Source organism: Olea europaea, unplaced genomic scaffold (assembly GCF_002742605.1).
Source record: "Olea europaea var. sylvestris unplaced genomic scaffold, O_europaea_v1 scaffold4212, whole genome shotgun sequence".
Lineage (NCBI taxonomy): Eukaryota > Viridiplantae > Streptophyta > Magnoliopsida > Lamiales > Oleaceae > Olea > Olea europaea.
In genome coordinates this window covers 4,210-20,460 of record NW_019261933.1, presented here as the reverse complement: position 1 = coordinate 20,460, position 16,251 = coordinate 4,210, and the positions used below count along the sequence as shown (strand labels likewise).

Genomic DNA, 16,251 nt, shown 5'->3' with positions numbered 1-16,251 from the left:
CCTTTGCTGACCCTGTGCATTTTCCCATCTCTATCTAAATAGGTCAATGCCGTTCGCTTGTCGGTAGGGTTAAAAGGAAGGAAATGGAGTTCTTGAATGCCAGCACGTGCCTAATCATGGTGATTTTAAAAGTCAAAAGTTACAACAAAGTGGACTTATAAGTTGTATAACAGACATCTAGGTTTTCTCTGGTACACAGTACTGCATAGTATAATAATCAAAATCTGATTTTCGTTTTAGTTTTAATATTTTCCAATATAGTTAATCCTGTATAAGAAAGAAACTTTCTACTAAGATAGAATGATGCTACCTCCTTTGGATCAGCCAGCATCCCAACTATAGCAGTATCTATTGCATCCTGGTTTTCTGTTCGAGATGCTCGGGCCGCCATCAGAACAACAGTATCTGCATCAACACCCTTGGCAAAAACCTGCGGACAAGCACATAAAGCACAAAATAGATGTTTTAAGTCCTGTTTGCTATTAGAAATAGTGTAGAAAATCAGCAGAAAAGCACCCGTTAATTAACCTCTATAAGATTCTTATCAACAGTGAGCTTATTCAGAGTCAAAGTTCCAGTCTTATCGCTGCAAAGCACATCCATGCCTGCCATTTCTTCTATAGCTGTCATTCTCTTTGTAATAGCTCCCTGCACATGTATTAATAGCCCATCACATACTAGAATCGTCTAGCAACAATAGATAGTCATAACACAGGGAAGCAAGCAAAACCTGTTGAGCCAAACGATGAGCACCAATGGCCATTGTAACAGATAGAACAGTTGGCATGGCAATTGGTATTCCTCCAATGAGAAGCACAAGAAGGTTATCAATCCCAGGGCGATAATCCCGATGTTGGATGGGGTACATCACAACAATCTCTATAATCATCCCCACCGCAATAGAGCAAATACAAAAGTTCCCGATTGCAGTCAAAACCTAGCCAATACAACAACAAAATAGTACTAAAACTTGAGGTTTCAAAGGGAAGTATAAGAAATCCAGAAAAATATGGCATATTTGTAGTTACTTACCTTTTGAAAGTGCCCGACTTGGTTAGTACTATCAACAAGATGAGCAGCCTTTCCAAAAAATGTGTGAACACCAGTAGCAATGACAACAGCTTCAATCTCTCCCTGTTTGCAGGTAGAACCTGAGTAAACACCATCCCCTGGACCCTTTGTTACAGGAAGGGACTCGCCCGTCAAAGCAGACTGCAAATCCCATCAATGTGATTCAACTAGCTCCAATAAACTCATGATGTGTATTATATTGAGCCAACAAATCGTAAAAAAATAACATACCTGATCAATTTTCAATGGATCACCCTCGAGCAAGCGAGCATCAGCGGGAATTATATCTCCAAGTTTAATACTGATTACATCACCGGGGACTAAAATTGCAGCATCTTCCTCACTCCACCTCCCATCTCTAAGAACCTACATCATAATAGCTATTATTTTATCAGATAAAAACAAGCAAACCATTCATGGTAACTCCAACGTAATATCAAATTTAACCTTAGCTTTTGGAGCAAGACTAGCCATGAGAGCTGCTGCTGCGTTGCCAGCATTGTTCTCCTCAATAAAACTAATTGTCGAATTTATCACAAGCAAAGTAATAATACCCACAAAATCTTGCCAATCCGGAGGCTTTCCCTGCGGAACTTGAATTTAAACATTAGTAAACCCCCCAGAAAAATGCATACTTTTCAGCAATACAATTTTAAAAACTATGTCCTTACTCCTCCATTTGCAAGGGCAATTGCCATTATAGCCGCAGCTTCCATAACCCATGAGAGAGGATTCCACATAAACCCCAAAAACTTTAATAATTTGCTCTCCTGTAAACATGCCCCAAGAACTTAAAGACGTGAACTTTTATCATTAAATCCAAATTCAAAACCACAAAGTCACCAGATCCAAATTCAGGAGGACAGAATAACCAGCTATTACTATCCCAAAAATCATTTTGGTAAATTTATCGCTCAGTTAAAGCTTGAACATCTAATACACAAGCACCCATAATAACAAAAAAAAAAAGGAAGCCAGGAAACATAAGAATTGAGATGCAAATGAGCTTCAGGTCAGCATCAGAATTACTCGAGCCTAAGAATTAAATTCTCAAACACAATAAAGTGCAAGGAAAATTGAAGACTATATAACAGAAGAATCGAAGTTAAAAAGGGCCAGAAAATGTAAAATGAACCTTCTTTTCCTCAAGTTTGTTGTGCCCAAAAATGGTTAATCTTTCTTGAGCAGCCTCAGTTGAAAGACCCTCTCTGGTACATCTCAAATTCTCAAACACTTCTTCAATGGGAATGTTCTCCTGCGCAAAAACAAGCAAGAAAAACGCACACAAAACCATCAAAATCTAGCCAAAAACAAATCCATAAAGCAAAAACAAGAAAAGCGTTCAGATCCCTTGCCAAATCAACAGTTTCCTTCAATACAGCATCCAAAACTTCAGGTTTATCACCCATCTCGAAACCCTGTAAACTCTTCTCTAAAGAACCAAGAGTTCAGATCAAAGCTTATTCAAGAACCACCATAAACAGAGGCTCCTAGGAGATTCCAGTTAAAAAGATTAGATTTTAAGTATGGGAAACGGATTTCAAGACCAAACTGAGGCGTGACCACCTACACCAAATCTATAATAGAAATGAAACTGTGAAACCGCAGATTGAGTGGTAACAGTTGCAGTAGTACATAGCCTTTTGCATTTCCCATTAATTTATGTATGTATAAATAGATATAATTATTATAATATTTTTAACTTTACATAAAAGCTGTAAGACCAAACTTTCACCATAATTACTCTTTTTTCTAAGCTTTTAGGTACTTGAACCAGCAGACATTAACATTTCTACCTCCTACAATTTGTACGGTATGTATTTTGAGTAATTTAGCAGCATTTTAATTTAATTTATAATTATTTTATTTTTTAGTTTAAAGATAAATTTGGGATTTTCCCGATTTATGCAAGTTGGTTGATAAAGATCAAGATGAAACCAGCTGAAACAATCAAGAGCCATAACGCATATGGGCTCTCATCATCTTTTAGCCCTACTCTTTAATTTCATTGCCGACGTATAGTGATTTCTTTTTTTGCATTTATTGTGAGTAGGGTACAGGAAAGTGTGAATGTCTTTGAAGAACGAACTTGTGCTCTAGATGGCAAAAGTCGAAAGTTTAATTGTTGAATGTATTTCTAACTTATGCTTTTTTTCTGGTACTTGTAGTCTCATTCTTGTGTAAATCAACAATAACAAGTTGGCAAGGTTAAATAGTATTGAAACTCTCACAAGACTCTTAAGTTGAACAAATTTTTATTTATTATTATCGCTTAAGGTTAGCGATTGATGATGAAAAAAAAAAAAAAGATTTTTCAAAAAATAGGATTCATTTTCAAACAAATATTCTCTCAATAAAATAATATTACATATAGATACAAAAAAAAATTCTATTTTTAACTACACATTTTTCATTAAAAAAAAATCATTTTCACAAATTTATTCTTAAAAATTCTTTACCAAACAATAATCTAGTCTACATATGTGGCAAACAAGATTTAGCACCATCTAACATCTATTTAATTTATAAATATAATATGTCAAATTTACTTTGTATCTACACATTTTATGAGTCATACAAGTATTACATACTTATTTATCACTTATTTCAATTTATTTATAATTCAAATTGATTATAATTATTTTCAAACATGCACTTTATATTTATCACCATGGATATATATATGTGTGTGTGTGTGTGTGTGTGTGTGTGTGTTGGGCTCGGAAGTTTCAATAACACACGTTGATTCTAAACCAGATTGTAGAGAATGAAATTGTAATGACAATATTGAAATAAACAAGATTACACCATGAAAAACAAAGTTTAGAAGTAAAGAAGACACAAATGATTAATGGCAAAGGATGATGTTTATTAATTCAACAATATGGAGAATACAAAGCAATTTAACAATTGGCTTCGATCTATTACATCTAATAAAATTGATAGATGAACCTTGTATTTATAGGTCAATCCTAGAAAAATCCTAAAAGGCAAGAAAATATATTACATAAAGAGACCCAATTTCAACAGGATTTTGAATACTTTTGTTGGATGCACTTAGATTCCCTTTCCAAGTAAAAATTTAACACGCATCGTTAAAAAACTCCTAACCAATTTTTAGAATTCCACTTGATCAAATTCTAAATCAACAATGATCCTAACACATTTCAGTCAACAAACCTAACAATCTCCACTTTGACTCAAATTTCGGTGATACGAACAAAACTCCTAAATTTCAAATTCATCCGCATTGAAATTAACTGGCCGAATCTCCTCAACACAGTAACCACTCCATATAAACCAAACCTCATCCTCTGCTCAGCGTCCACAATCGACACCAAAACCCAAACCTAGGGTTCCCAATTCTACCAAGGAATTAATGTTGATCACACAGGCCCGAAGCACACCCTGTAGCAAGAACCAAACCAGACGCTTGATCATAAGGCCCATTGCTGGAACTATCGCCTTCAACATCCCCAAAAGCATCCCAAACATTGCTGACACCACAGTACCTATGCTCGATGAGTTCTACCCCAACAACTGAACACAATGTACCCACTAAAATTTGTGTCAAAGTGGGATCATCAACGCTCTCCCTAGCAATATTCTGAACTGACTCAGAACCTAGCCCAAGAGGTACTGTACTAAACTAAACTTTCACCACGATACTAAACTTGTCCAAATGTCTCCTAACCAGTTCTGCACTCCCTAACAAAATGTACAATTGGGATCTCTTCCATCCCTCCAGTACAACCCAAACTCCTTTTCAGACTTTTAAGATTCCACCTCCTCTAGAGAATTTATATTCTTTTGTATCCAGGGTACTTAGCAAAATGAGATTCATTTTCAGGTCAGGAACATGTCGAACCTGATCAATTGTTCTAATTGTTCTATTCTGTAGCCTCAATCTAACTCGATCGATCCCAACAATATGGCAAGATTGGTTGTTTCTCATTACAACCCCACCTTACTGAACAACCTCATATGTCTAAAATAAATTCCTATTGGAACATATATCTTGCGACCATGCTGAATCAAGAATCCACTCCTCGTCAGGCCTAGATTCCACATCAGATACCATGGTCAACATCACCTCTTCGCTATTTGAACAATTCTCAACTACATTAATTTCGTCTGAATTCAAGGGTTGCGTTTCATGATTTACAACTAAATCACCTTTAACCTGCAACATATCGCAATCCTTCCGAATATGTCCCTTCCTTTTGTAGTAGTAACAGGTCATATTGCTAAAATCTAACTGTCCATTTGCCTCTTCGTCGACCATCTTGATATACAAGAGCTTCCCCATCCCTTGATGCAGCTCCAACCAAGTACTTCATCTTCTTCTTTAAGTGCAAAGCATCATAGATATCTTTATAGGCAAACTATCTCGATTATACAAGATAATATCTCGAAACGATGCATAAGACTAGGTAACGAACACAACAGGATCAAGGCAAGATCTTCTTCATCGTACTTAACCTCTAACGTCTCTAGATTTACAACTATTTCCTTAAATATGGAAACATGGTCTTCCAACGACTCTCCTTCCGCAATGCGATGTGAATACAGCTTCGGCTTAAAAGTCAGTTTACTTGTACGACTCTTAATCATACGCAACTGTTCCAACCTCAATCACAAAGTAGCTGCCATTTTTTCCTTCAAGACATCCTGCAGAATGTTGTTAGACAGATGAAGATGAATCAATGGCGTAGCCTTTCGATCCTTCAGTTGATTCTCCTCCGTTGTCCATCCAGCCGGCATCCTCTTAAAATCCAGCAATGCATCTTCCAAATCCAATTGTGTTAGAATGACTCTTATCTTTACTTGCTACAACGAGAACCTTATATTGCGATCTAATTGCGGAATATTATACTTCAACCCAGCCATTTCAGAAAAAAATCTCAACCAATCCACAAAAAATCAACAGTCTAGCTCTGATACTACTTGTTGGGCACGAAAGCTACAATAACACACATTGATTTCAAACCGGATTGTAGAGAACGAAATTGTAATGACAATATTGAAGTAAAAAAGATCACACTATGAAAAATAAGGTTTAGAAGTAAAGAAGAGACAAATGATTAATAGCAAATGATGATGTTTATTAATTCAATAATATGGAGGATACAAAGCAATTTAGCAATTGGCTTCTATCTATTACCTCTAATAAAACTGACAGATGAGCCTTGTATTTATAGGTCAACCTTAGAAGAGTCCTAAAAGGCAAGAAAATATATTACAATTAGGAGACTTAATTTCAACAGGATTTTGTTTCCTTTTGTTAGATGCATTTAGATCCCCTTTCCAAGTAAAAGTCTAACACACATCTTTAAAAGATTCCTAACCAATTTTTAGGATTCCACTTGATCAAATTCTAAATCAACCATAATCCTAACACTATATCATGAGAAGAAAAGATTCCTTTGTGAACAAATTAGTCAACTTTGTGATGTTATTTTGTTGTGCCTACACTCCGATATGTTTGACTAATAGAGTGTGACAAATGACCCAATTATTGACTTGATCGAAGACTATTTTCTTTGGAAGCGGGAAGAAAATATTTTACTTCAATTTTATAATCTATTAATAGATTAGGAAAAAATTTGCACAATTGTATTTGTGGACCCATATTTTGGGGAGACGATAATTTCTAAAAACGTGACAAAACGCACTAGACAATAATAGGTCAATTTTGTAAGAGTATTTAAAGGATACATTATTAAAATGAGTTCTAAAGATTTTAGTATAGTCCATCTCATTTTTGAACAAGTGTGAAAAAGTTTGGACTTATTTGTCGAAGCAATTTAAACATTTTAACATGTGATTTTTATTTTTTATTTTTTTTTTCTCGACCATATTATAGTCAAAAGCTTGTAGTTCTTCAAGAGTAGATTAATTAAATAAGAAACTACATGCCAAAAATTTATCTTTTCTATAGTATATGAGTGAGACAAGATATTTACTCTAAAATCAAGAAGATAACATGCAAATTATAAAAAGCAGCACACGAATTACCCTTCTCCGAATTCAAAAGGTGATGACCAATTGAGAGAGTTGAATCCACTTCTATAACCTGATCCAATGGACACTGAGAAAAAGCTTAAACATACTATTACTAGGCCCCTGTTTGGCCCCCCATTACGTGAAAAATTAATGGGTGGGATAGTATTTTTTTGAAAAATGAGTGGTTGAAAATGAAAGAAAAATTTTCGATTTATGTGTGAATTATTTTATGGAAGATTGTGTAGTTGAAAATATGAGAGAAAAAAATGAAATGTAATGTAATGTAAATTAATGGGACTTAAACAGGTGCTAGAAAGTAAGTAATCTCGAGTCATGGGAGGGGATCAACCACTTGAAAGATAAAAAGAGGGTTTGGACGAAGATTGAAACTTATTAAAAATAGGATTAATATATATGTATTCACAAACTTTGATAAAATGGGTTACACACACTCACAAAAAATGCGGACCCCACATGAATTCAAAAATGCTAGCTGTGTGGCCCCCACCCCTATTGTGAGTGTAAGTAAAATTTTTTGTACAAAAGTGTGAGTACATGTAGCATAATCCTTAAAAATATATATGATATAAGGGGTTCATTGGAAATATGTGTGAAAGAATTAACTATAAAAATTAATGAAATATGTGATTAAAAAGTTTATAAAAGTTGTGAATTCTATGTAACATATGGTTGAAATGAATTTAAGAAAAAAATAAATTTTAAGAATACTGGGGCAAACATGAGCTTAATATTATTCTTCGTTGTATTAGTTTTTTCAAAACATAAATTATCAATTCAAAATTATGTCCATGTTCACCTTAATCTTTAAAATTCATTTTTTTTTAAAACTCATTTTTAAAAACGAATCCTCTCAATAAAATAATTTTACGCATAAATTAAAATATTTTTCTATTTTTCAATTACATATATTTTAAAAAATATATACCATTTATTCTGAAAAAGTGGTTCAAGCCGCTAAATGTTATAAGAGAAAGGCAATCAAGGATGAATAAAATATTTAGCCGTTATTTGAGCCCCATTCTTTTGAAAAAATGTCTTTTTCAACAGTATTTTAATATCATTTCAATCACACAGTCTTCAATAAAATAATATTATAAGTAAATTCAAAATTTTTCTTTATTTTTTAATAATACATTTTCCAGTAATACACTATCTAAAAATTTACTCTCCCCAAAATGGGGCTCAAACAAGGGCTTAATTAAAGTTAGAAATGCTTTACACGCATATTACTACAGAAAAAAAAAAAAGAAAGAAAAAAAAGTGAGAAAATGTGAGGGCTTCATTGCATAAAGTGATGTCTGAATTGTCATTCAAAAAGTCTTGAAATTGAGTGAAAACTTTGCTTTTAATTAAAGTTGATATCTACTTTATGTAACAATCCTTTTCCTACAATTTGATGAGATTACATTTCGTACAATTCCTACTCCAAAGTCGTATATTTCCCGTCATATCATGCATCAACAAAACACTAAACATAAAAGTTGGTAGATCACATGAAGAGTGTGTTTAAAACAGGATAAAAGTTGTGAAATTGTTAAAATTTATGATTAAAAATAGGGAAAATTGCGGTTGAGGTACCAAACCTTTCATTTATTAGCGGATTTTGTTCAAACATTTAGTTTGTGCCATCGTGAGTATTAAACCTTTCAAAAATATGCAATTCAAGTAAAAAATGACGGTTTCTGTTAGTTTGACCGTTAGTTGACCTAATAAACCGACTTTGACCAATTTTATAAGAGGTAAAATTGTAACATTGAAATAAAATTAAAAAACAAAAAAAAATAAGAAAAACAAAAAATCAGAAGTCATTCACGGTTCATCTTTTCATAATTAAATAAAAAACAAAAATCAAACACACCACCCACCACCATCTCCTTCTTCCCCAAACCCTTTATCCCAAAACCACCGGAGGTAATCGTTGGCGGCACCGCCACCTTATGTCAACCACCACTCCATCTGGATCATTCAAGTCATCGCTCCTTCTATCAAAATCTCTGACCCACAATATAAATCACACTCTCAATTTGAACAGGTAAATTAATTGGGCATAAAAGAAGCACTGTGCATTGGGTTATGAATCTGGTGCCTATGAGTTCACTTCAACTCAATCTGGACTTGCTTATTGCAATAAAGTTGTTGGGTTTGAATCCAACGAGTCTTTCTTCTCTTCTTCTTCAATAGATAGTGGTGTTAATGGGTTATTGCTGTGGTGGTGGTGGTGGTCGCAGTGGTGTTAGTGGGTTTTTTATTTTTCTATAGTTTTGAGCTGTAGCAATGACGATGTGTTTCGGTCTCTGTCATTGTGGATGGCTACCGATGTATGGGATTTGGTGGTGATGGCAGTGGGATTGTTTCAATGTGGAGTTTGGAATATGATGGGTAAGATTTTGGTAGAGGTGCACGCAAGCGAAATTGTAGACAGAACCCAGATAGATGATGCTTTATTACAAATTGACGATGATGGTTAGGGCGGCGGCGATCAGTGGGATGGATGGCGATTACCAAGAAGTTGGATAGGTTTTGATTTTTGGGCTTGGGTATGTGTGGGGTGTGGGGGTGGGTGTAGGAAGGAGAAGATGAATAGTTGCTTTTGATTTTTTGTTTTTTTTTCGTTTTTTAATTTTAATTCAAAGTTACAATTTTACCTCTTATAAAATTGGTCAAAGTCAATTTATAGGGTCAACTAATAGTCAAACTCACAGAAACCATCCGTTTGGATTTGAGCTGCATATTTTTGAAAGGTTTGGTACTCACGGTGGTACAAACTAAAGGTTGGACAAAGTCTATTAATAAACGAAATGTTTGGTACCTCGGCTGTAATTTTCCCTTGAAAATAAAATTAGATCAACTTATAATCTTAAAAAAGCTTGATTGAGTTGGACCTAAAGGTGACAGGATTTTTTATTTTTTATTTTTTGTGATTTAAAGTATATTTCAAAGAAAATCCATGATAACTACGTGAAAGTGACTTCTACATGGAAAGTATTGATTATTTAGACAAAATTTGTATTTATGATAGAATATTTTCGAGATTTTTGAATAAAGAATGTTGATGTTTACATGTTTATTTTCCTTTTTCCAAAATTGACTGAGTTATAATTATGTTTGTTACAAAATAGATGCGATTATGTAAGCATGTCATAATAGGTGGAATTAAATTATTCATTTGCGGAATAAAACGAAATTTATTTATTTGTTTATTACGAGTCACCAAGTCATATCTCATGATGAGTAGTTTTATAAACAATGCAATCAAATTCACAATGTCGAATTAATTTGTCCCACCCCTACTCCTCGTCCAACCTTACGAGGGAATCGAAAATTAAGGTCCGTTTGATTATAAAGGTGAAATTTGGGTTGGAAAAAAAAACGAATTCGAGAGAATTGAATTGATGAAAAATTATTTTCTTGGAAATTGTAAATTATTGTGTTTGATTGGTATAATTTTCCACAGGAAAAATGTTTAAATTAAAGTATTTTTTATGTCCGTTTAGCTTTATTTTATATAAAAATTGTCAATTAAAGGGATAGAATTTACTGGTACTTGAAATAAAATTTGTTTCCGTTGTAAAAAAAAAACAATTTTTTTAAGAAAATCATCTATCTTTTGGTATTCGTTTGACTTTGTTTTACATGAAATTATCAATTAAAGGAAAATATTTATTTACAATAATTCTTAGAATTTGTTCCCATTGTCAACCAAAAAAAAATTAAATTAAAAAACTGCTACAATAACCTGGAAGTGAGAATTCTAATTCCAGCAAAAGCAAGAAGAAAAAGTTTCAAAAAGAAAAAAAGAAAGGCAATTCCATGGCAAAAAAAAAAAAAAAAAAAACCAATTAAACATTCTCCAAAGTGGAAGTTGGAATTGATTTTCCGACTTCCATGGGAAAAAATTCCTAATCAAACGGTGCCTAAGTTTTCCATTAAACCCTTCATTAAAATTCTTCTATATATCATCACGACAGCGTGTTATTTTTAATATATATTCTTAAGAATGTGACCCGCCCATCATAGCATTACCCCTACTTCAATCATGTGAACTAAGGGTTCGTTTGATTGCAAATATAGAATTAAATTGAATTGAAAACGAATTTCAGGGAATTGAATTGCCTAAAAATTATTTTTCTGAAAATTGTAAATTATTGTGTTTGATTGGTATAATTTTTCAAGTGCAAAATGTTGAAATAAAAGTATTTTTGGTATTCGTTTGACTTTATTTTACATGAAAATTATCAATTAAAGTGATAGATTTTACTGGTATTGGGGATGAACTTTGTTTCTATTGCCAAGAAAAAAATTTAAGAAAATCATCTATCTTTTGGTGTTCGTTTGACTTTGTTTTACATAGAAATTCTCAATTAAAAGAATTTTTAAAAAAAAATTATTTTTAGAATTTGTTCTCATTGCCTTAAAAAAAAAAATTGCTACAGTAATCCATGTGAGAATTGTCTCTGTGGCATCAACAAGTGGAAAATGAATTCCAAGAAAATTTTTGTCAATCAAACACCAAAAAAATGAAAAAATGAAATTGCAATTCCATTTTCCATAGAATTTCCTACCTATCAAATACACCCTAATAGAAAAATTAAACCCACATTTGACCCTAAATTTAAAAACTTCATTTTTTTTCAAACTTATTTTTTACCATACATTTTATGAGATTCACAACTTTTATTCACTTTTCAACTATACATTTTATTGAATTTGACCAAAATCTACTACAAAATCTGCTCTCACTTTGGTTGGAGTTTCTCTTTCTTCCTTCTTCGACCTTTTCCGATGATCTCGAGCCCCGTTGGAATCTCATTACATTAAATCTCATTACATTCCATTTTCATCTCTTCTATTTTCAGCCACACAATTTTTTATAAAATAATATTACATGTAAATTGAAAATTTTTCCTTCTTTTTCAATAACTCATTTTTCAAAAAAAATACTATTCCATCTATTTTTATTTTAAAAAAATGAGGACCAAACGGTGCTCTACACATTAGGGGCTAGATCCACATTGAATATTATTAAAATCGAATTACCTACCTCACAAGAACATGTCATTTCCACCTCTAACCCCTACGCTTACCCCAACCCTCAATCTCTTCTTATAATATAATTCTTATATTTATAAATTGAGATACAAGACCGCTGAGAAAACATCTCGAATACCAAACAAGTTCCTTTTCAATCATCAAATATTGAGAGATTATTTGAATAATGCCACAAAGAGTGTGGTGGGGCTAGAGAATCAAACATTTTATTTAGTACATATATTATATTATGCAAAAAGCCCTTTTTTAGGTACAATAATGTTATAATATTAAATTATGCGAATATTTTCCAGTGAAAAATAACTAAAAGACAAACTTGCAGATGTAGATGTTTCATATAATCATTCATCAAAATCACTTTTAGGTTCTAAACGTTTTTGTAATTAGGGATTGAAAAGCATTGGCATCAAGGCAAATTCAAGGTTGGACTAAATAATATTTCAAGCCCAACTAATATGTTAAAAGAAAATACACATTAAAAAATAATAATTCTTACATACAAAAAATTAATAATAATAATAATAATAATAATAATAATAATAATAATAATAATACCCATCAATGAAATGGGATGGGTGCCCAGTCAATCGTCCCCCAAATCCGCCCCTGATTTGCATGATTAAATGAGAAACGTGTTGGAATTGTTCGAGTATAAAATCAAGGTAAAGTGACTTTTGTGTCAGTTTTGACCAAATATCGGATTTGATTCAATGGTCAAATTATGGAAATAAATTGACTAACTTATTCTACTCGTCGAGTAAATCGATATAGTATATTTGCAATCTCAACAAAATGCATGTACTAGGCTCAACCTATACTACACAAGCAACCTTTAGTTCTTTGAAAGGCAGAAGAAACTAAGGATCCGTTTGATTGTAAAAATAAAATTTAGGTGGAAAAGAAATGAATTTCAGGGAATTGAATTGTCTAGAACTTGTTTTCCTGTGAATTATTAGTGAAATGTGTTTGATTAGTATAATTTTTCATCTAAAAAATGTTAAAATTTTCGATCTTTTGGTGTTCGTTTGTTCTTTTTTTTCATGAAAATTGTCAATTAAAATGATTTTTTTTTTTTAACAATTGTTGATAGATTTTGTTCCCATTGCTAAAAGTAAAATAAAATAAAAAACTTAAAAAAAAGAAGAAGTTGGAAATCATTTTCTCACCATTTGGTTTTCCTTAGAACGCTAGAAAAAGGGTGACGTGAGGTGGGAAATGGAAAACCAATTCCATGGAAATTGTTTGCAATCAAACACCCAATTTTGAATGGACCCATGGAAAAAAGGGGTTATCAAACATGGCCTTAGTATATTTTTTTCTATTATTTTATTAATTTATTTATTGATAAAATTTTCCTTGATAACTTAAAAATTCGTTGAACTACTTAGTTTTTAATATTTCTATCCAAACAATGTTAAATCATTTTTTAAAAATTATTAATTATCAACAAAAATTTTAATGAGAAAAACAAATACACAAATTGTAGATTTCAAATATTGGAGTGTTCGATATATGAGTGGTCTAATACAACCACCAAACTCATTTGATGCTTACACTCACTCTGTATATGACTAATACTAAAGCTCAGCTCTTGTTCTCTGGTTTGTTGGGGTATATCCCGAGATTTATCTCACTCACAAAATTCTAAAGACGGAATGGTGAGAACCTTTAAAGTTGGGGTTCAACGTTTTTTTTTATTTTTTTTATTTTAAATACTAAAACCTCATTATTTTTTTTATGTCGACTTGAATTGTCTCTTTAGAAAGTGGCTTGTCGAGATCATCTTTAACTCATTTCATATGTAGACCCCACAATGACATAACAAAGGTGGCATATCGATGTGGCACATGACCTAGTGAACGGACTAAAGTATTTGGTATGATTGTTTTGTCGATAAATTACAAAATAAAGTGGTTTCACATGAACATGTCTCAATCCCATCCCTAAAACAAGTAAATCCGTACTTGACCGTAACACGTCATACTTTCACGTGCACGATGGTGGTATTATCACTCCGTCCTTCAAATAAATTATTTTTTCTTTCGAAATTTAATTTAGTAAATGATGTGTATATTTGATACGAATTATACATTGTACAAGGTAATACAACACGTAACATTAATTATCATAGAAACCGGACTCGTAATATATGGACAAAAATTCGTGCTTTATTGTTTTATAACGCGTGAAATTATATTTTACTTGGATCGTAATCACAATCCCGTGTTGTTTACTACGACTATAGCTACTCCTTTATCTTTAGCAAACCAAACACTGGAAGATAAAAAATTTAGAGGGTGTTTGATGGAAATTAAAATTAGATTCCTTTAGTAAATTGTGATAGAAGTTTTTGAAATGTATGATTAAAAAGTTACAAGATCCATAAAAGATATGATTAATATTGATTGTTTGACTTTGATTTAAATTTAAATTATATTTTAATCCTTACCAAATGGGCTCTTAGTGGCAGTCGACAATAATTATATGTGTAAATATTTGTAAGTAACATATTTTATGAATTTTTCACTATTTAAAACCAAGTCATGTTAAAATATTTTTTGTAAAAACTAAACAAAATTTCAATTATCATCAGACTTTGTCAAACACTACCAAACAAACCTAACACTAACCTAGATTATTTTTAAGGTCAGTTCACCTGTTTTTAACCTTTATCTTCTCTAATCCAGAAATTGTTTTACGTCAATCAGAAAAGTTTCAAGCACTAAGTTTGAAATGTAAATGAACAAGTAGCAGCCATTTAATTGTGGTCCTTTAAGAGCATGTTTGGTAGACTAGAGAAAATAGGATTAGAACACAGATGAGATTAAACAAGAGAGGCACGCAACAAAATTATTTATGCTGTTATGTTTAATCTCACCTAATCCAGCCCTGCCAACCAAACATGCCACTTGGGTGTTTTAACAAAGAAGGGAAAAGCTACTTATAATTTGTTTTCTTTCAACTTACAAGTTAAACCAAACACGAGAAATGAATTTAAGCTTCTTGCACTTTACCACCTTTCTTCCATTCTTTTCTGTTTTCTCTTCTACCAAACCTAACTCCTACCAAATAGAAAGAAAGTGCATTCAAGATAATTCTAAGGCCAAGCAAGTCTAAAACCCAATCTAATCCACAGTGAAAGTAAATTAAATCAACCTTTTCAAGTATAACCTGTATATGACAACAATTTCTAGCAATAACGAAAACGGGGTCATACCAATATGACGGACGTACTTAGTCCTGCAAAACTTGTGTCAATCCTAGGCATCGAAATATCCAATTCCTTTAGCAAGAGACATTTGGCACTTGTATACAGATTCGCCCGAGCCGCCAGGATAAGAATTAGCCTTCCAGCTTATAAAAGTTTTCTTCCATTATTCACATTCTTCAATCACATGCACGTACGTATTACACCCAACAGTTAAATCATATGCTTGCACCAATATTCTCACTTCTAATACCTGTGAGGAGCTATCACGAGTTTCCTCCCAAAACTCTCCTCAACTCATGTTTCTGCGCTTCGGTGAGTTTTTTAGGGTACCTCACGTCAATTTGGATCCTCAAATTTCCCTTCTTCCTAGGTTCCTTAGAAATTGGCATTCCTTCATTAGGAACAACTACCTCGTGTCCTGGTTTGACGATCTCCGTTATAGGGATCGTGATATTCCTGTCATCTATTGTCGTCAGCTCAATAGTCTTTCCCGTGAGGGATTCAAGAAGTGTAATCTCGCGCTTCAAAATCAAATCGTTACCGTCCCTTGCATACATAGGATGAGGTTTTTCATCTATGACAAAAATAAGATCTGCAGGGATGACACCAGGGTCTTCATTGCCCTTCTCAGGAAAAGTTATTTTCGTTCCCTTCTTCCAACCTGGTTTTATATCAATAGCTAAGATCTCCTCAAACACCTGAGTTTTCCTGTAGGATAACAACGTTTGTATCAAGGCAAAGTCCAAGTACATCAAACATTCACTCAAAAGAACTCTCAAAAGAAACACATGAATCAAATTTACAAGACTAAACATAAGCATGCTTCTAATTATAAATTAATATCTGAATAATTAGGTCAAACACACATCTTAATATCATAAAAGGTCTCTAAT

At 32.7% G+C, this 16,251-nt stretch overlaps 1 protein-coding gene and 1 pseudogene across 1 annotated transcript in view; both read right to left on the bottom strand.

The window, feature by feature from the left end:
- LOC111387731 (plasma membrane ATPase 1-like) overlaps positions 1-2,742 on the bottom strand; it is a 6,927-nt gene extending 4,185 nt beyond the window's left edge. The window contains exons 1-10 of the mRNA XM_023012316.1: positions 2,427-2,742; positions 2,207-2,326; positions 1,743-1,841; positions 1,519-1,656; positions 1,303-1,437; positions 1,033-1,212; positions 731-937; positions 529-648; positions 311-430; positions 8-110 (exon numbers count right to left, since the gene is read on the bottom strand). Coding sequence (XP_022868084.1) covers positions 8-110; positions 311-430; positions 529-648; positions 731-937; positions 1,033-1,212; positions 1,303-1,437; positions 1,519-1,656; positions 1,743-1,841; positions 2,207-2,326; positions 2,427-2,480 — 1,276 coding nt within the window. The 5' untranslated portion in view covers positions 2,481-2,742. The remainder of the gene's footprint in view (positions 1-7; positions 111-310; positions 431-528; positions 649-730; positions 938-1,032; positions 1,213-1,302; positions 1,438-1,518; positions 1,657-1,742; positions 1,842-2,206; positions 2,327-2,426) is intronic.
- A 12,503-nt stretch (positions 2,743-15,245) lies between these two features.
- On the bottom strand, positions 15,246-16,245 carry LOC111387732 (annotated as a pseudogene).
- Between the last annotated feature and the right edge of the window lie 6 nt (positions 16,246-16,251).